Below are 22,158 nucleotides of genomic sequence, written 5' to 3'. Positions count from 1 at the left end.
GCCTCCTCGTGGTGGGGACGGTAACTCGTGCGGGGATGGAGACGCTGTCCCCCGGCAAAGCTAAAGGTCATGCTATAATTGACCTAGAAAGGATTTATTTGAGTTGCAACATTTACAAATCAGCATATGGGCGAAAGCCTAGGAGGCTGAGTATGAGAAGAGCTTGACAAATGACACCGGAACATGTGCATTCTACCAAGACACTCATTACCATACGCTTCATTCATCTCTTAACTATTTCTGATGCATTTAAGCCCCATCTGACACAACAACGAATCACATACTGCCGTTCAATCTGTATGCTCGACATGATACTTCCTTCAAAACTATCGTTGTGACATGTGGCTAAAAAAAATTCTCTTCATGCTACTGAGCACACTGAGTCTGCTCAGTAACAATCAGGAAGAGTCCCTCTAGCAGCAGTTATAGAAAGTTCGTGCAGTAAACATAAAATCTTGCACCAGTCCACAAATTAAATGATCACCCCTCGTATGTTACTACTGTTCAAATTTTTTTTTTATGCACTGGTTTCTTATGGTGTTATGCATGTTCTAGTATTTAACAATATTATTACAACCATGCAATAAGAAATGTTATTAGTGCATGAATAATAGTGCTGGCTTTTCATATTTAATTATCAAGAGTAAAAAACTAAACTACCAATATAAATATTTATCAAAAAAATGAAAGCTTATTTTGAAAAACACAATCAGTAGTAAGAAAAATTGTTCTTATTTCTTATAGCATGCAATCTTCAGAATTTTATCTGTTTTGACCTCTAGCCAAAACAAAAAAAAAAATTTGGATGCCCAAAACATAGAAGGAAGGACCTAAAATCAGTGACATATACACCGAGTAGGTAGTATTAATTAATTTGGATGATGGTGATGATTAACTTGCTAGTCCAACTCATATTCCTATAAAATTATAGCAATAAAGAATTTTTATACATATATAATACAGTTGATTCCGGTTATTTGGGACACATTGGGACTAGTGCATTTTGGCCCGATTAAGCGGCTGCCCCAATTATCCGAATTTCACATAAAAAAGGTTAAAAATACAATGGCCCCTCACTTTACAATTTGTTCACTGTACAATCAAATCATGTTACGATGGCATCACCATAGTAAAGTACCGTTCACTATATGATGTGTAGTAAGCGCCGGTGATTGTGATCACGTTTGTGAATTGAATTTTAATTCTATCAAACAGCGATTCTAATTAGCCAAAATAGGAGGAATATTATCCAGAGGCTATAAAAATAAAGAAATATTAAGCACAAATTTACCCTTTATTACCTTACCAATTAAAAAATTAAATGATACGTGAAAATCGGAAGAATATACATGATAATCGGAATGATTAATACATACTGTAATATGTACATACTAACTAGTTGACATTTCTGTTCACTGACATTTGTGGGTGGGGGTTAAAATTTAAAACAGTAAAAAGATAAGCAATCAATAACAAAGAACAGGCACACACAAATTGCAAGTAACACGATACACACAAGTGAGAACAGAGTAACAAGTTATGAAGCTTTAAAAATAGGAATGAAAAGATTCTGAAAATTAATTTTTTTATGTGATTCAATGGAAGTGTAAACACATTTCACCATAATAACCCACAGAATTCCAGCTGTCGGTATTATCGCAAATTGAATAAGATCAAGTTTACTATCCATTTACGATAGGCTGCGCTAACAGAAAAGCCCAACAAACAGGTGACTGCTAATTGTTTTCATTGTTTTATGGTTGTGACCTCCAGAAATCTGACCGAACCACGTTGTAAGGTCAGACACAATCGTAGGGTAATCTCGAGTGCTGTGGTCTCCTGCCCCGATTAAACAGCATGTTGTCCAATTAAGAGAAGTAAACTCTGGCTATTTTCTCGATTGGGTTCTGTTTTTTAAGATTTGTCCCAAATAAACGGCTGCCCCCATTAACTGGTGGCCCAAATAACCGGAATCCACTGTATATATATATATATATATATATATATTATATACAGCAATATCTTGCTTAGCACGGGTTTCACTATAACATGGTTTTCAATTAAGTTTAAGTCGAAAATTTACTGTATATTAAAACTCATTCAATAGCCTAGCCACATACTCTACACATATGCAGTGTTGTCGTAGCCTAGGTACGTGTACATATATGCTGTGTTGTCGTAGCCTAGTTATGTATACATATATGTTGCAGTGCCAACTCTATTGTCTCACATGCACATGTGCCAACAGCAACGTGCAACAGTGTTCAGTATTCTTAATTCCATCCTGGAGAGATGATGTGATAGCTTTTCAAACTTTTCATTTCACAATTTATTTTTTTACTCCTTTAAATACGATTTCAAATATATTTGCATCTTGGCTAGAAATCACTGCTAACAACATGTTTTCTGTTTGGCAGCATGTTTTGCCCCATTTGGCATATGATTTCACTGGTTTTGAATCTCAAATTCAGACAATTACCGAAGACATTGTGAAGATTGGAAAAGACTTGGGATTTGAAACTTTGGAGTCACATGCAAATGACTTAGATGATGCAACTCTCCTCGAAATTGATGAGCAAACCACATATGAAGAAGAGGAAAACAATTCTGAACTGGATAACACTGACGTGGCACCAAAGAATTTAACAGAAGAATTGGATAAAGTTTTTTTGGGAGTTGACATGGCCTGCAAGGGGATTATGAATGGAGATCCGGATGTTGAATGTAGCATCAAGATATGGCAATTTTACAAGATGGGATTCGATGCTACAAAGACTTATACTCCAGAAAAAGAAGAGACGACCTCACCAGACTTTATTATTGAAATACCTAAATAAACAATAAAGTTGTTTTCTCATCTCTCATGATGTTACCTTTTCATTAATAAAATTTTTGCAATATTTTTTATTTCAAATCCTTTTAATTGGCTATCAAGCGCAAATTGTTTATAGATTTATTATAATTTGTTTATTGACTGTTTCTCTGGTACGCATTCAATTAAAACCCATTATAATTATACCACAATCAGAACAGTTTCACATGGAACAGTTTCGGTACCAATTATCAGTGCTATCAACAGCAACGGTATTGCTGTATATATATATATATATATATATATATATATATATATATATATGAGGTGTGTCTAAAAAGTAATGAGACTGGTGCTATAAAATTTTTTATTAACAACTGAACTACAAATCAACATTATCCCCTTCAAAATAGTTTCCTTGGGAAGCCATACACCGCCGGAGACATTGCTCCCACTCCAGGTAGCAGTGCTGGAAGTTTTCAACTGAAAGTGCCTTCAGCTGGTCTGTCATGACCTTTTGGATGTTGTCCACAGTTCCAAAATGACAACCTTTGAGGTGGAATTTGAGCTTGGGGAAAAGGAAGAAGTCACACAGACTCAGATCAGGCAAGTATGGGGGCTGCAGAACCACTGGAATACCGTTTTTGGTCAAAAATTCGGTCATGGAAATGGCAGTGTAACAGGGAGCATTGTCGTGATGCAGCATCCAAGGGTGCGCAAGCTCCAACCGGACATGATTAACCCTTTTTCTGAGTCATTCAAAGACCTCTCAATAGTACTGTTGATTAACTGTTTGTTCTTGAGGCATGAATTCCTTACGAACAACACCTTGACTGGCGAAAAAACAAATTAGCATGGATTTGATTTTTGATTTGTTCATTCTTGCTATTTTCGGGTGCAGTGAGTGCTCTTGTACCACTCCGAACTTTGTTGTTTGGTTTTGGGATCGTACTCGAAAAATCCACGCTTCATCACCTCTTATGACATGTTTGAAAATTTTTTCATTTTCGATGTGTTCAAGAAGGTTCAGCGCACATTCCTTTGGTTTTCCTTTTGTTCGTTGGTGAGGTTTTGTGGAATCAGATTTGCACAAATTTTCCGCATGCCCAATTCCTTGGTCAAAATGTCGTAAATGGTTTGGTGATTCAATTTCAACTCACTACCAATCATTCTGACTGTCAAACGTCAATCAGACCTCACAAGAGCCCTCACTCTGGTCACATTTTCATCTGTTTTTGATGTGCAAGGTCTTCCACACTCTCACGGCCATCCAAAAATGCTTTATGCCACTTAAAAACCTGTGCTCTCGATAGAGCATGCTCTCCATAAGCCCGTTTTAATTTTTTGTAAGTTTCCATTGCATTTTTGTTAAAAAAGCTTGATGCAAAATTTGATCGCGCAGCACTGCTTGAGATTTCGTTTTTCAATTTTCGTAACACGTCATTACTACACACATTTACACAACTTGCTGTCAAGTCAGACGTGTTAACGCTATCGAGTTGAAACTTGCGCTGAACATTAAGTAAGAATGTACATCTTGGTTGGTGTCAGAGGCGTGGCTACAGTGTTGCCAGTTTTTGAGCCACGTGTTCAGTCTCATTACTTTTTACACACACCTCGTACATTATAGCCATCTTGTGGTTATGTAGGTAGCTTTAAGTGTTATGCCCACCACCCAAGCTTAAAACTATGTCACAAAACAGTTTCACATTGATTTTTGAAAATACGAAGGGTATATAATATATATACACACATGTATATTTAAATTACAAAACCTTTTATTACATGTTATACATAATGCTAGCCAACCTTTCTTGGATAGTAATATGCATGCCAATATTACTAGTATTTCCTATTCTTTCATGATTTCTAAAACTAAAAATACAAGACCAGAAGCTTCATCTTTTCTTTGTCTTACCTAATTACACCAGCTTCAGCTTCAATTTCCTCTTCTGGAACATCATCCTCTTCCAGAGTTTTTCTACATAATTCTATAAAGAATATTCAAGTTCATTTTTTATGCATGCCATAATTATACCTGAAATAATTTTAAATATTTAATTTATAATTTTTATAACTGTACAAATAACATTAATAGCCAAAAGATTCCCTGGTAATGAATGCTTTTAATATTTTGATCTAATATTTCAAAGTTCCTTAGTGTAACGTTCAATGTGCTTTAACGTGAACAAATACCATCACCTACAAACTGGTGTCGTAAAAGGCATTTCATAATAATGGTAACATAAAGGAAATGATTTAAAAAGTTTAATAATTTGATTTTAATATTTTATATAATAATATCACAAAAAACTTGGTTAAACAAATGAAAAAGGTAGATTTATCTATGGTGAAACCATAGATAAATCTACCTGTACTCCTACAATCAATGTACTACTGTCAATGTACTCCTACAATCCTTATATTTGGCATCTCATGATGCTGGTTCAATCTATACTTCATTAGTTGCCTTCACTTCATAAAAAAATTTATTTTTTTTGCCTTTTTTTTCAAGCTATGCTTATCATCATTTTGTATTCTTTACTATTTCTGTATACAGTAGTTTATTTGTGAGGTTTATTATGTTGTTTTTGCTGTTTGTTATTATGTTGATATCACAAGATTATATTATATGGTTTATAATATAAACACTCAATTTGATTTCTTCCTCTTTAGATCTATTGCTGCTATTGTTATTGTTATTTGGTTTTTAGGAGCATTAGCAACTAAGGCCATATTGCTCCGCTATTGCTGCCTTTAACCATTCTGTCAAGGTAAATACTGAAGGGATATAATGAACCAGTACATTGTAGCACAGCTTCTTATTTTCTTCTTTTATGCTATTTGTAAAATTTGCTTTTTTGCATTACTTTTTTGGTATCGTGATATACTACTTAGGAAGGTTATTATTTAAGTGTCTATATTTTTGCAAGTCAGTATTTTCATAAAATTGTCTCTGTTGACTGAGTCAAGTGGTTGTTGAAAGGCAACAAAACAACAGTATGGATTTTGTTTTTTGTCCACTGTAGTTGGGCAAGTTCTTGTAATGTGAAAATATGATCTAATATAGAGTGATGCATTCTATATTTTAATCACATATGATTTCTAAATTTTGTTTTGAAGTAGCTTTTCATGAATATTTTGTATGCATAGCAAAAACGGGTGTTTTTATTGGTCTGCAATTTCAGCATTCCTTGTTCTTTTTTGTATATAGGTTCCTGTACCTGTTCTCGTCTTCTGGTATCATTCTGGTAACAAGAATCTTATCGTAGAGACTGTGCTGATGATTTATTTGGATATATTTGTTTAATAACATATTCAACTTCTTATTTTAGTATTTATGTGCTATAGGTTGGAATTTTGTACTTTCATAGTATTATTTCTTTGATTTTCTTCTCTGAAGACTCCTGTGAAGTGTTCCATCTGTACCTTCTTCATAGTTTCTAGGTTTCCAGTTTCTTTTCCCTCTTTATCCAATAATGTCACTGGAGCTAGAATAAAGTTTTGTGCTATCTTTTTTTGATTGTCTAGAACAGGGGTGGGCAACATCCGGCCCGCGACAATGTTGAATCCGGCCCCCTCGGTAAATGCATAAACATAGAAAATCCATACCTGACTACACTCGCTGTAAACGTTCGGCTTAATTCGGTTCAATCGGGAATCGCGGCCAGTACAACAGTAACCAAGTGATTCTACGCAGCGTCAAAGAGTTATTTCCTAATTATTATTGTAGCATCGATCGAACAAAGTTCCTTTGGGTTTGACTTCTATTGAAAAAAATATTAGTAAATTAATAAGAGGAGTTTACCTCAATATAGTACGTGGAACACTTCCGTATGATACCCTCCAGAAATTAAAACGGAAAAAACGAAAAAATCGACAACTTACCGGTCCATTAAAGTAAAATATAAATAATTAAAGTAAAATATAAATAATTAAATAATCAATTTAACACAATTCAAAACAATTAAAATTAAAATTAACGCAATTAAAAGAATAACGAAAATATTCAAAACGATCTTCCTTCCTCGTTTTGAATATTTTCGTTATTCTTTTAATTGCGTTAATTTTAATTGTTTTGAATTGTGTTAAATTGATTATTTAATTATTTATATTTTACTTTAATTATTTATATTTTACTTTAATGGACCGGTAAGTTGTCGATTTTTTCGTTTTTTCCGTTTTAATTTCTGGAGGGTATCATACGGAAGTGTTCCACGTACTATATTGAGGTAAACTCCTCTTATTAATTTACTAATATTATTATCAACGTAGAACATATTGAGTATTACAGCTCTGATTCATACTATCTAATTGAAAAAAATAATATTGGTGCGAGATATTTTATGTTTTATGCCTTTTCTAATTATTACAATTTTTAATTTAATATAATTTATAGCCCATAAAATGAGCCAATTAAAAAAAAAATAAAAATTGATGCCGAATGCCGCATTTTCAATGATAATTGGACATTCAGATATTTAATTGCAAATATAGACGATAAAGCTGTTTGTTTGGTTTGTAACGAAACTATTTCCGTTTTTAAAGAATATAATCTAAAAAGGCATTTTTCAAAAAAAACATTTTGTAAAATATAAGCTATTTTCACCGGAACAAATGAAAATTGAAGCAGAAAATTTAAAATGTGGTTTGCGTAAGCAACAAAATACTTTGAAAATTTTGTCAAAACAGATAGAGCTCTGACAAATTTAAATATTGTATTTACTTTTTTTAAAAATACATTAATAATTTGGTAATTCAAGTAATATAACATTTTTTAGGTTCTGATTTTTTTTATTAAATCGTTCAATCTATTCCGGCCCGCATCATGATGCGAAAATTTCATTCGGCCCGCATCATGATATGAAAATTTCATTCGGCCCGCTGACGAAAAAAGTTGCCCACCCCTGGTCTAGAATATGGTTTTGGAATTTAGATGATATTTGTGGGCTCTCTAACACTGATTTGTTTTGCTCTCTAGCCAATCTGCTTTAGCTTTCTTACTCATCTAGTCTTTTCATGTTTCAGATTTTTGTAATTAGTTCTATTTTCTGCTACATTTTCTATGTTTAGAATGGATTTTTATTATTTCTTTTATTTGCATTTTGTTAAATTTATTGGATGATCCAATTATTTGGTTTTTGTAGCCTGTCCAAAATATTTGCTGCTGTGTCGGTTAATAATAACTGACACAGCAACAAATATTCTTTTCCCTTTCTTATAGTTCTTCCAGGTTATCAGTATTTAGGTCTATCATTTTTGTTTTGATTTCACCTTGGTATTGCTGTATAACAGTTTTGTTATGAAGATTTGAAAGGGAGTTTGGATGGGGTTATTTTCTTGACAACTTTGAATCTTGTCTTGATTTTGGCATAAAGTCATTCATGGTCACTGTCAAAATCAAAGCTTCTTAAGGTTTTGATATTACCCACCGAAGTTTTCCATCATTTCTTTATAAGTATGTAATCCATGCAATTTTTTGTTTCTCTGTGTGGTGAAGCCCAAGTGCACTTGTACTGTGCTCTACAGAAAAATTGTATATCAGAAACTATTATTTTCTCTGCAGAAGCATTCCTCATATTCTTTCCCCTATATCAAATTTACCCATGAAACCATGCATTTCTCCAGTGTACTGTCCAATGTTTACTTTAAAACCTCCCATGATTATTAATACATTTTTATGATGCATGCTATCAATTTTCATTTGGAGAATGTGGTAGAATACTCCTAATTCTATATCAGGATGGCTGGAGTCAGGAACACAGGTTTGTATCATTTTTATATTTTTCTCTTTCTTTTCATGTGAATAATTATTATTAGTAGTAAAAAAACAAAAATAAAAGTAAAAACATTAACCTCTTCTGGTGCAGGTGTCAAAGGGCACAATAGAATACACTGTGTGATAAGGAAGGATTTAATGAAATACAATAAAACAATAATTGCTTCTATGAGGGTTTATAGTTAAATCAAAGAGAAGACTTTTGAATTCAGTTGCCTGCCATTTATACAACAAAACTAAGGGATTACAATAAAACAATTTAGGGTTAATTTTGGAGATCCGCCTATATATTCTGAACTAGACTTGGCTCTTTGTTGATGGTTAAAGTGTGGGATTCCAGAAAGTGTTATGTACTTGTTTAGTTCCTTCTGGTTACATTGTGCCTCTGTTGTGTGGAACTGAGATGGCTGGAGGACAGAAGTGCTAGTTATATGTACAGATCTGAAATATGATTGGTTGTTGTTGTTGTTATTTGGTTTTTAGGAGCATTAGCAACTAAGGCCATATTGCTCCGGGATATGCGGTAGTCATTCCATGACCTCTCCGTATTTGGTGGTGACGGACTCGAACCCCGGTCTAATCAAGAAGCATGTGCTATGCACTGCTGCTCCTTCCCACCTGGCTACGGAGGCGGCCCCTATGATTGATTAAGATGAAGGTCACGTGTATGCAGGTAACAACATTCTCTGGTAGTTTTTCAGGTCTATTATTCTGTATGGTTTAACATTTCAAAATCATAGTGCAGACTATTCAGCCGAGCAGAGAATATTATAGTTCACAAATTAATATGCACATTAGTTAGTGCATTCCAATAATTAATCAGTGGATTTTAGAGTTCAAAGATTTTTCAAGGGTTTCTATCCACAGCCAGGCAAGCAAAGCCAAATTAGAAATTGAACAACATAAATTGTACATTATATACTGTGAAGTGCATACTGTGCAATTGTTTGACAGCTTGAATGATTTAAACTCCCAAGAAATTAGCAATGACTCTTAACCATTAAAAGATCAATGGTTAATTATTATTGTTTTAATGGTTAAGAATCATTGCTAATTGCTGATTTTAATTTGTTGTTCAGTATTTCTGTAAAGAATAATTTCTAGTTGTAAATTTACTATCTAGAAATTATTTTTAGACATTATATTTTCCTAAGTGACCAGTGTTTTTCACATACATTTAATTCAAAGAATATAAAACTGCTTACCTTCAGTGGCCTTTAGTTTTGTAATTGCTTCAGAATAGCGTCCTTGACCAAGAAGAATACAGGCACTATTATAACACAGCTCATATGTATGCTCACGAAGCTGAGGAGCATTTTTAATCTGCAAAAGCATCAGAGATTACTATGGCTCAATATATGCAATTTTAAATATACTAAAATGAAAATACAGTATACATATTCATATGTATGCACAAACAAACACACACTTTGATAAGTGTGAAAGTCAAGTATATTTTAAGTGTGCATCCTTGTAGATTTCAACTCAATTTTTAATTTGCAGGGAGATCAAGAAAAAGAAAACATATGAAAGAAGAGAGCCTTATGGTATCCTGGCATTAGCTAAAAGAATGGGAGCAAGACATTTCTAATGTAATATTATTAAGAAGGCCTCTGAACTATACTCAATTAAAAATAACACAAATGTGCTGGAGTTTCTCTAAATTTTTTTATGCATTTGCCTAAAGACAGGAAGGTCAACTATATGATGACATGCAGCATCTGTGCTGTTAATCATTAATCAAGTCAAAAGTATCAAGGTAATTTGTTTTTTTATATAGAAATTATATTTCACTGCATCCTGTGCTGAAAATTTTTATTAAATATGGAAGTTAACAGAACCTACTTTGATTTCTCCCCTCTCAGTTCCACAAAATAATTAACATTACAATTATATCTAAACTTACAATATACATAAATCATACTGGAGCTACATTACAACCCATAACTAAATTTGGAGAGAACAAAGGCTGGCATCTGTCCTAGCACAAGGAAATAAAATCTTTGGAAGGAACTAAAATAGGTTCTAAAACATGGCATTGTAGGAGGGGGAAAGAGTGATCAAAAAGCAAGGTTCCCAGGCTGTAACTTTTTGCATGTTATATAGATTTCAATTTCCTTTGGTGGCAATACTGTAAACTGAACTGAAATGGTACAGATATTTTGTGCTGATTTGTCTGCCTGTTTTTTCCAGCATGTGCAATGGTTGAAAGGGCCATAGCATCAGTGTTCCCGGACAATGAAAGAATGATTCTTCGGAATTTCACACCACACGAAATGACATTATATGCTAATACAGATAATGGGCCTTTTATCCGGCATGCAGAAATCTGGCTATTTTTGAAACTATTTTTGAAATTGTGCAATTTATGTAAGCAGCATATAATCAGTAGTATGATGGCTGGACATATTTTTTGGATAGAAACAAATGCATGGTTAATAGTTTTATGGCTGATTGCTTTCTTTGCATACATATTATCAGTTCAAAGTTACCACTATTACTTTTTTTTTTTTTTTTTTTTTATGAAAACCCCAAACACGAGCAGTATTAGAACCTATAGTACTTAGTACTGTGAATGGGTTGAAGATGAGGATGAAAGAAGATATTTGTTGACATTAGACTTGAACTTCTGTGGACTGTAATTTTCAGGAAATACATATGAAGGAAGGTTGTTACAGAAAACAGAAATTGAATGAATAAATGAGGAAGAAGAAAAGTTGGTCCAGTGAGTATGAAGTTGGACAGTAAAAGGATGTTGACTGGTTGCAGCATATGTTCAGACTGCTTTGGAAGAGATAATGAGAATTATAGAAGCCAATTCAGAAGAACAGTGCCCACTGAAGTATCTATAGAAAAGGCATGCAGCAGAAATAGAATGTCTATGAGACAGAGAGTAGAGACTCTTGTCTCCCAAATTTTTTATCACACGTGTCTAAAAAACCACTGGCTAGTGAGAGTTCCCAAAGAAAGCATTTTGCACTGGGTATGAAAAAAAAGTGGAGTTTCTTGTGAAATTATTAAAAGCTGCTTCTGTTAAAGATTAAGTGAAGAGTTTGGGGTAAGTACATCTACAAGTACATCTTAAGAAACTGAATGAGCAGATGATTAGATTTTACTGAAATGTATCTAAACTAAAGGACAAATGGAAAACTTTACTCATGCAAAGACTGCTGATGTGACAAATTGGATGGACTAAGCAGCAATGGAACAAAAAAATTTCCACTTATTGTTATATCAACATGGTCCAAAGTAATTTAACAAATAATTAGGCCTGACACCCCATGTGAATATTCTTCTGGCTGGTTTAACAGATTCAAAACATCATGGTCTTCACTGGTTCAAAGAGGCGCCTCGGTAGCCAGGTGGGAAGGAGCAGCAGTGCGTAGCACACGCTTCTTGATTAGACCGGGGTTCGAGCCCGTCACCACCAAATACGGAGGATGCGGAAAGGTCAGGGAATGACCACCGCATATCCCGGAGCAATATGGCCTTAGTTGCTAATGCTCCTAAAAACTAAATAACAAACAAACAAACTGGTTCAAAGTGTGCACAGAGAAGGCGTCTGCTGACCATGAAGCTGCAGAGGCATATTTAGATGGATTTGCAAAATTAATTTCAGATGGTTATTTGTTATTTGGTTTTTTTTTTTTTTAGGAGCATTAGCAACTAAGGCCATATTGCTCCGGGATATGCGGTGGTCATTCCCTGACCTTTCCGCATCCTCCGTATTTGGTGGTGACGGGCTCGAACCCCGGTCTAATCAAGAAGCGTGTGCTACGCACTGCTGCTCCTTCCCACCTGGCTACGGAGGCGGCTAATTTCAGATGGAGGATTAAAACCAGTATCAAATCTACTATGCAGATGAAATGTGCTTATTTTGGAAGTATATACCAGTGAAAACATGAAACTTCAAATGACAAGGCAAAATTCAAGGATTCAACCTTTATACATTGGTAATATGCTGGCACCTCTCCAATTCAGATGTAAGTGAACAATCTGATTTAAGTCAATGGTAACAACAATTATTTTGCTATCATTACCAGCCAGGTCAGTGTCATTCAATTAGAAAGCCTCATGCTCTTGCTGCACCAGCCAAAAAATAAAAATAAAAATAAATAAATAAAATAAAATTATTTATTCAAATTAACAATTATTAACTGTAATGAATTTTTGTTATTTATTCAAATTTCTGGGCTTGCCATGATACCAAGGTTATCAAAGTGGTTAAAAGTAAAAACATTGAGGGTTTTAGCTCATACATTACTATGAAAAATGCACATTGTGAACTGTAGCTGCCAAAAAGTTGGTGGCATTAATCAATATGTATACAGTCACAATGAATATGTGCACACTTCTAGCTTTAGCCATTTCAAGAATAAGTGGAAATTTATTAATTACTGTTTGCTGGAAATTTTGGATAAGCTCGAATGAAATTTTACTATTGTATTAACTAACATGACCTGACTAACATTTTTAGCAGAACAATAAAAGAATCCTTCAGAGCAGAAGCTGCTAACATGCTCAAAAATGGAAATGATTGCAAAATATATGCAAAATATCATAATTTAAAGAAACAGGGCCTATCAACCTTATGGCAATTCTGAGATCACAATCAAAACCAATGAAGAAATGCTCTAACAGTTATCGAAAGACTCATTTATGAATCTAAACTAGAATCTCCACTTACATGCATTAAAAAAAAAAAAAAAACTTCAAATAAAGGATTCCTACAAAAATTAAAAAGGAGAAATTCTACAGCTTCAATCCAAATAACTTCAAAATTCATTTTCAGAGACACAGAACCCCACAATTTTCCTATATAGCCCAACATCAGAAGCAATACTTATGCACCATATTCGGTTCAATTACTAACATTAAAATTGTTATCAGAAAACTGAAACATACTGGTGTACAAAAATGGATGTCAACATATTATTCATCAATTCATCTTAATGGAAACAAAAATATCTTTTGTGAAATTCTCAATAATCAAATGTTGAATGAAATCCAGTCCCTATACAAAATATGGCATTCTTAACGTACATATTTTATTCTCATGTTTATTTTGGAAAATGCTGATGAAAGTGCATAAATGATTGCTCAATTGTTTCTTCTTCTACCAGTACTTTCAGAGGGCATAAAACTGTAGAATGTAATAAACTAAATTAAATTAAAATAAAATGAAAAGCCACTAACAGAAGATTCCAGCAGCTTTTTGAGGTATTAATCACCCCCTCCCTTTCCAGTCACTTAAAAAATTCTGATTAAAACAAAACCAAACTTAACATGTAAAAAAGCCAAATTTCAGCAAACCATAAACTTCATAAAAATTACATATAAAGAAGGAGTCTATCAGTCAGGAACCCACATCATTAGGAACCACAAGGTCTCAAGAAATGGGGAAAAAAAAAAAAAAAAGAGCATTTAAATAATTACTAAATCCTGCTATAGGGCTAGGTTGAAATGCTATGGCCTATGCCATGACAACCCTAATTGTGAAATATATACCAAGTTAATAACTGAACTAAACTAAAGAGAGAGAGAGAGAGAGAGAGAGAGAGAGAAAGTATTGAAATAAACCATCAAACCCCCCCCATCCCCAAATAGAATTGGCTGGATAAAAATTTCAATCAGAAATGTTGAAAAAAAAAAAAAAAAAAGTAGCCCATGAGAAAGAACTGTTATGGAAGAAATATAATTTGCCCTTTGACTCCATATGATGAACCTAGGTAAATGTTACCTGGTCTACAGATGATCAGGAAAACCTTTACCTTCAAAGGAAAAAATCTACCAACAACAGAAAAGGCTTATTCGTTACATTTGGAACCAAAACTACCTCAAACCCAATTAAAAATTCCTTATGTAATTGTTAAATAGTATAATAAAAATATGTTCTATATCACATGGCAAGACAGGCAATTTTAATAATCAGAGAATTACATCACATTATACTACATCAGAAGACATTTTAATATAACAGAAAATATTCCAATATAACACAGTAAAAATATTAGACAATCAAACCACCACTGCAAAGTTAAGGTCTGTATTACAAGATTCTATTGCTATAGATCCTCAAGATTTGCAACAAGAATGGTTTTGAACAACAAGATAAACACTACCCACAAGGTCACCAAACACACCGTGAAGAATCTGAAGATCAAGTAATTTAAAAAGGATAATCATAGGACAATAATGATGAATTAATTTCAAAATCATATATTAGATAACTTACCTCTTTGCCTTTCTCTGTACATAAACTTGCAAGTACAGCAGAGAGATTTGTTTCCCTTTCTTCTTCATAATCATCCTATATATGTATATATATATACACAGAGAAAGAAAATTAAAAAATACAATATAACAAATTTTCTTCAGTTTTAACCCTTCCCCCAAACTTTAATTAAAACAAAAGCACATTAAATGATTACAGATAGAGCACACATTATGAATTGTTTCATGTTAGTTAAAGCATTAGTTAATATTAAAATTATAAAAACTAATTACATTTAATAATGCTGTATAAATAAACATTTAAATAATTACCTCTGAATTTTTAATCAATTCTTTATAAGCATCAAAGCACTCTTCGTACTTCTCTAGCCTGTAAAGCTGAAAAGAAAAGTGCCATTGTTAATATATACTAATCTGAAATAAATCAATAATTCTGATTTCCAGCTTTCACCATCAGTCATGACAGTTACATATGTCTAATTTGCACAGGTCGCATTCCTCAAAATATTCACAATTGGCAAATATACAACTAATAATAGCATTTTTAATGACATTTTCAGTACAAAGAACAACAAAAAACACCCACTTTCCACTTTAGATTTTTATCTACTTACACTGAGTGATCAGTATAATCAATTATGACCACCCCTATGAAACCTGAATGCGACCCGTTGACCAGGTGAGAATGCGATAGTGCGGAGTTAGCTGACCATAAATAAGGTATCAGTGGTTCAGCAGGTAGTAAAATTCCGAGCGTGATGGGTAAAAGGAAGGATTTATCAGACTTTAATAAAGGACAGATTGTGGGTGCTTGACGAAATAGTGCGTTGATTTCCCAAACGGCTGAACTGGTGGGGTGTTTGAGAGCCGCTGTAGTTAAAGTGTACCAGGACTGGGGTCAAAATGGTCAAACAATGACCCGACGGCAAAACTGCAAAGGTCAGCAAAAGGTTGACATTAGAGGTGAGCACCAGGTATGATGACTCATACAAGTGAACAGGTGCAGCACTGTTGAAGAGTTGATTACCCAATACAACATGGGCCAACCTGGAACAATATCTGGCATGACCATGCATTGCACGCTTGCATGTATGGGCTATACCAGCAATCAACCCCTATGGCATCCTCTCCTAACCAACATTCATCAGCGTAAAAGACTCCGATGGTACAAAGAGCATGCAAGTTGAATGTCAGAAGACTGGAAGATGTGCTGGTCAGATGAGTCACGTTATTTACTCCACACCGTGGATGGATGGTCGTGTACGGATTTGGCATCAACAACATGAGGCTCTTGATCCATCATGCATGGTATCAAAAGTGCAGGCCAGTGGAACTGGTTGTATGGTGTGGGGCATGTTTCACTGGCAGGAACTTGGACCCCTGGTGCATGTGGAACAACATATCAGTGGTCTCTGCTATCGTCAACTGCTTGCTGACTGTGTACACCCCACTATGTTACACTTTTTCCCAAATGCTGATAGTGTCTTCCAAGATGACAATGCACCGAGTCATTGGGCACTTGTTGTGCAGGAATGGTTTGAGGAACACAGTTCTGACTTCCAGCACATCGATTGGCCTCTGAACTCCCCTGATATCAATCCAATAGAGCACTTGTGGGACACTATGGAAAGGCATATCAGGTGTCTGGATACACCAATCACCCCCATACCTGCATTGCTGACCACATTACACACAGCTTGGTTGGCCATACCTCCCGAATGCTTCCGATATCTTGTTCAATCAATGCCACGTCGGATAGCTGCTGTACTGAGAGCAAAAGGAGGACCTACAAAGTATTAGGTAGGTGGTCATAATTCAGTGATCACTCAGTGTATAAATATTTATGCACTCTCATTTCAAATCTACTTAAGCTCTATAATTGTACCAGGCTAGGCAGTAAACTATTCCACTAACTGATTACTCTTTGGATAAAGGTAACAAGTTTTGTACATTCAGTTTGCAGTTATCTTTTTTCTTTAATTTGAAGATATACCACTTGTTTGCATTATTCTAGAAGGATAAAATATGGCCCCATCATTAAGTTTGCTCAAAGCTTTTACCACTACTGATGATAAATGATTTATCATTACTGTAATCTTGGCACAGATGTCTTTACAGCTTATATAACTAGTTCTTTCCCATAAGAATAACTCCCTGCATCCACAATCATTCCGGCTGTCCTCCACAGCATCGATATTCAAGTAAACTGAAACAACTTTGTGTTAAACCCCATTACAACCCTAGATACTTTTCATTTTTAACACTGGTATGTTCCCCACCTCCAACCCCAGTTGATAATTTAACCTGGGATCACTAGGACCCAGATGCAAAACTTTGAACTCACCACATTAAAATCTAATTGCCATTTCCTAGACTACCTATATAATTTATGTAACTCTTGTTGTAGCAATAAACACAGGTTTCTGCTGTTAAAAGCCCAGCTCAACTTAATCAGTAAATTTTGACATTAAATTTGTAATACCAACATCAATATCATTAATGAAAATCAACAATAATAACAAAGGGTCCCTATAGCAGAACCTTGAGGGATTGCACGTAACATTGCCCATTTGTAACCATTCTTGGCCTTCTACCAGTTAATCATCTCTTTACCCACTGTAAAAACCTATCTCCAATGCCCATCTACCTTCCACAACTTATGCGTATTATATTCATGTGAGCAGCCTTTATATCAAAGTTATTCTTTGTATCCATTTCCTTTGTGACTACCTCATAATACCTTAGCATCAAAATCTTCAATTAACAAAGATATGTTACCACATTCTTATATTATTGCTACTGAGGTGACCATACACTGCATCACTGATCATAATTCATAATTTTTTTCTGCCACAAAAGTCAGACTTACAGGGCAATTAGTTTCCCCGATCACCTTTAGATCTCCCCTTCATATATATGGGAGAGATATTTACATATTTCCAATATTCTAGAATTTCACCCTTATCTATAATGATGCCTTCATCATTATAGATAAGGGTTTAATTACCACCATAGCTACATCTTTCAGCATAACCAGAAAGACAGTATCAGCTCCATGTACTTTCTTCAATTCTAAATCTGATAATTTCTCCTTCAGAGCTTTTTCACTAATCAAATAATTATTAGTTGAACTAAGACTCCATGAAAAATGATATAAGGATATAGATACAAAGAACCTGTAAAGAACAAAGAAAGAATCATCTTAGGGTCATCATTATATATACCTATACTGCTGTCCCCCCCCAGGAGGTAGCAGTATTGGTATATATAATGATGTAGTATATTATAATGCAGCAGTATATATAATGGTGAACTGATATTCATTCCTTTCCCTTTCTTTTACTGTTCACATATCCAAAGCATTTATAAACTTTCTCGGACCTCTTTGCTAAATTCTCTTCATAATCTGCCTTAGACAGTCTCATTCAAGAGTGATCTGATTTTTACCAAAGTTGGTAATAATGTTAAGGAATATTATAAGAATAAATGATTAAATTTTCACAATAAGTTTATTTAAGATATCAATGAGAAATGTTTACACTGTTGAAAATTAATATTAGATGCAACCTCCACGTGCTTCAATACAAGTGTTGACTCTGGCATGCATCTTGTCGAAGAATAGTTGGATGTCATATCACGTCAGAGGAGTTTACAATAAATCATGACTACAATTGTTAACTGCATTTAGCAGTCATGTGGATTTGAATCATGATCTATTCAAAGAATGTGTACTACTGCATTCTTGCTCCTGACCACTCAGCTATGTCAGCCCTAAATGGGCAGTATTATGGTGGAACATCACATATTCAGCTTTTTCTTGATTTCCCAAAATGATAATTTGCAACGTGTCTCTCCCTTATGTAGTCTGCTTTTCTCTCGTGGGGATCTTCTGACCTTCATTTTCTATCACTTATGCCAAGGCCAAAACAGCTCTTATTGCTAAACACTGCTGAATTCCATTCCAGCTTCCAATCCACCCAGACATGGCACTAATGAAAATGTTCATGATGATGAGTAGAAGTGGGGGGCAAACAGTCTAGTTGGATCTGAGTTGCAGATCTGATTCCAACATGCCATTATGAATTGTGCAAAAGGAAGATGTACGATGCAACAATACCCTTAATGTGAGAACAAGTGGCTGATCTGTTTGCAAAAAAACACATGCCACCTTCACTTAGTACCAAATAACAAATCATGAAATCAATTTATGTTTCAAATATGGATGGCAGACGAATTCATATTCCGACAAAGTGCTTCCTGAAAAAAATTACAATTTTTGAAATGTGTCATTTATCTTGTTTCAGATATTCAAGAAACACTTATTGTGCAGGTGGCAATAAATTCTGAAATACTAAACAATAGGTAAACTCTGATTTTTTTTTAAACCCTACCACAACAATTTACAATTGGTATGAGCAGTTTGAGAGCAAAGGCTATATCCACAAGGGAAGAAGTTTAAAATTCCCAAACATTATACAGAGAAGCCCATGAAGTTATCTAGAGATGTAGCCACGAGATGAATATGCCTTAAACAAATCCTAGTGCATTCTTCGGAAGTTTTGATGTTTACAGGAAAACAGAGATATGTGTTTTGCTGTGCCTTTCAACAGAAAGCGGAAAAGGATGGTGCAGCAACATAGCTTTTTTTAAGCAACAAAACCACTTTTCACTCAACAGGAAAATCAATCACTACTAATGTTTGGGCATCAGGCACTGAAAATCCTCAATAGACACACTGTGATGCCCAAAAATATATGTTTTGTACAATTTACATCAAAAAATTTATGGCAAAGACGATCAATTGAGTTATGCCTTCTTGCAGATTCCATCTTTTAGCAAACTGGTGCACCTTCCTACTTTCATGTAAACATGCAAGAATATCTCAATAATGCACTAACTTAGTGATGGATTGGATGGGATACTGAAGATGACATGTGGTGCTTCCTCAGTTAATTGAAATTCTCTAATTCTTTATTGTAAAATTTTTGTAAAAGCAGTTCTGAAATTAATAATATTGTTGTTCATAAAACAGTTAGCTCTCAAGAAATTAAATTTGTGGAACTCTGAACAATCTTAATTTACTGCTTTATAATATTTAGTTAGAATTACTGTTGTTAACTTTAGCCAACAGTAATAAAATGCTGAAGATTATTGAAATTGCTATTAATTCAGCATTAAAACCACTTACCACCTGCGCAGTTAGTTCTTTAACTTTTTCACTAGGGTTCACAATTTCTTGTAAAGTTTTCCAAGATTCTTTAATTCTGTTCAATCGATATAAACAATAGGCCTTTTCAAATAGAAGATCACTAGAAAAGTTATACAGAATAAAATAAAATAAGTCGAAAATTAGAAAGGAACTATCCATTGCATCATTATTGTTACAGTTTGTCTACTATTTCTCGTGAAAAGTAAATATCTTTTTTTTTATTGACACAGCATCCACTGATCTACACTTCCATATGGGATGCAATGAAGTGACTGCCTCAGTCTGACAGTATTTATCATCAGCTAAAATATTTTAACAATAAAGCAAATTTAACTGGCAGCTAATGAGAACACTACACTAGCATTGCTTTCATTTATCTATATATATTTTTATTGCAATCAGTGAAAATAAGTGAAAAAAAAAATTTACATGTATGCCTGATGCAATGCCAATAACAGCAACAATGTCAGGGGTTAATAACCATCAATACATTATCTGGTAATCAGATAAAAAAAAACTAAAATACTGTATAAAACATTTCTGTTCTGTTTTTTTATGGGCAATGAAGTAACTTATTGATATGGTTGTTGTTAATACTATACCTAACTTATGTTTAGAGTTCCTGCTGTGATGAAGAAATTACAAACAAGCTGAAATTCATACGATGTGAGAAATTATCTAGTGTACAATAGGAACATGTGCAGGATGACAAATTTTGCTCTTGCAAGAGTAGTGTAAAATTTCTATATTATAGCACTATCTTCAAGTCAAAACTGTTAAAGGCTAGAAAGCTGTTGGATATCTTCAAGTTTAATCCTAACTCAAGGCTTTTATTCTCAACATTGCCCTAACAATATCACCTATTGTGCTCTTAAAAGATGACCACTCTACTACATCATAAACTTTTAGCCCTTGCAGACATATTCCTTGGTCCTATTCTCCCTATCCTTTTTATATAATCTATTTCTCTGACAATAGCTACTTCCTATGCAACCAGCACTTTTTGCCTTTTGGTTGTTGCCGTTCTGCTTTGTTGTCTAATTCATGAGTGTAACCTCTAACATTGAGTTTGGCAGATGAATGCTTGTGAGTCACTTGTTTTAATTCCTTCAAGAGCATCAGCACTGCTTTTTAAGCTCTCATATTTTCCTATAAGAATGCTGAAATTGTACTTAACCTCTTTGCAACAAAAACACACAAAGGAATCATGTCATCTTTTCCTGTATCATGTCTTTGCTGTTCTAGCCCGAGACATGATTTTAGCTTAATTTAAATTAAAAATACTACACTAAACTAAGAGATACATAAGTACAATATATAATTAGCATTAGCATTAGTAGAGGCATACGATGCAAGAAAGCAAGCTTGTGCAGCATCAGCCAAAAAAAAAAAAAAAAAAAAAAACCTTTCCATTTCACCCCTCCATTCATTCCAAATGCCTGTTCAGCTCAGCCTTAAATTTATTTAGGCTATCAACTTCCACAACAAAAGATGGAAGTCTGTTCCACCAATCAACCATCCGCTGGCTAAAGGCAAATTTCTGCACATCTATGCTACAACTGTCTTTCCTCAATTTGAATCTATGCCCCCTCAGGTTCTTAATCTGAGCAAGAGGAAGAGTCCCATGAGCATTCACAGCCTGCTCAACCCATTCAAGGCCTTACACACCTCAATCAGATCACCTTGCAGGTACCTACTCTCTAGGTGCTACAATTTGCAGAACTTAAGCCTTTCTTGGTAAGAGCACCCCTTTGTTCCTCTCACCAATCTCTAATGCTACATTATTCCCAGGTTATGCAACAGTAGTATTTATTACACTTTAAAATTATTTTTAAAACAGTTTTATATTATAAAATCACATTTACATTATTATGAATTTATAGTTTACAGATTTAATAAAATCATTTCTAATATTAATTATACTTCTACAGAATTACATAAAATAATATTAAATATCATTTATATTGCTCTTATATTAATGCAATGAATAATGGCAGTAGAATTCTTTCCCGACAGAATTCTCTTGATAGAGATCCGACAATAAAAACTGGTTTCCGTGAACTGAAAGTAACACCTACACTTTACTTACACAAGAGTGTAAATGCTGTTAAGAGAACTCCATGG

The 22,158-nt window shown here is 34.2% G+C and overlaps 1 protein-coding gene across 1 annotated transcript in view; it reads right to left on the bottom strand.

Annotated features, from left to right (window-relative positions):
* Srp72 (signal recognition particle 72) overlaps window positions 1–22,158 on the bottom strand; it is a 110,764-nt gene that overhangs the window by 68,342 nt on the left and 20,264 nt on the right. Inside the window, exons 3-7 of the mRNA XM_090384190.1 lie at window positions 20,014–20,134; window positions 15,138–15,203; window positions 14,827–14,901; window positions 9,797–9,914; window positions 4,731–4,803 (exon numbers count right to left, since the gene is read on the bottom strand). Of these exons, the coding sequence (XP_090240316.1) occupies window positions 4,731–4,803; window positions 9,797–9,914; window positions 14,827–14,901; window positions 15,138–15,203; window positions 20,014–20,134 (453 nt within the window). The remainder of the gene's footprint in view (window positions 1–4,730; window positions 4,804–9,796; window positions 9,915–14,826; window positions 14,902–15,137; window positions 15,204–20,013; window positions 20,135–22,158) is intronic.

The sequence above is a fragment of the Mastigoproctus giganteus genome, chromosome 11 (assembly GCF_048544385.1).
Source record: "Mastigoproctus giganteus isolate SK-2022 chromosome 11, ASM4854438v1, whole genome shotgun sequence".
NCBI lineage: Eukaryota > Metazoa > Arthropoda > Arachnida > Uropygi > Thelyphonidae > Mastigoproctus > Mastigoproctus giganteus.
Note: the sequence above shows the minus strand (reverse complement) of the source record. Positions and strands in the feature narration are given on the sequence as shown.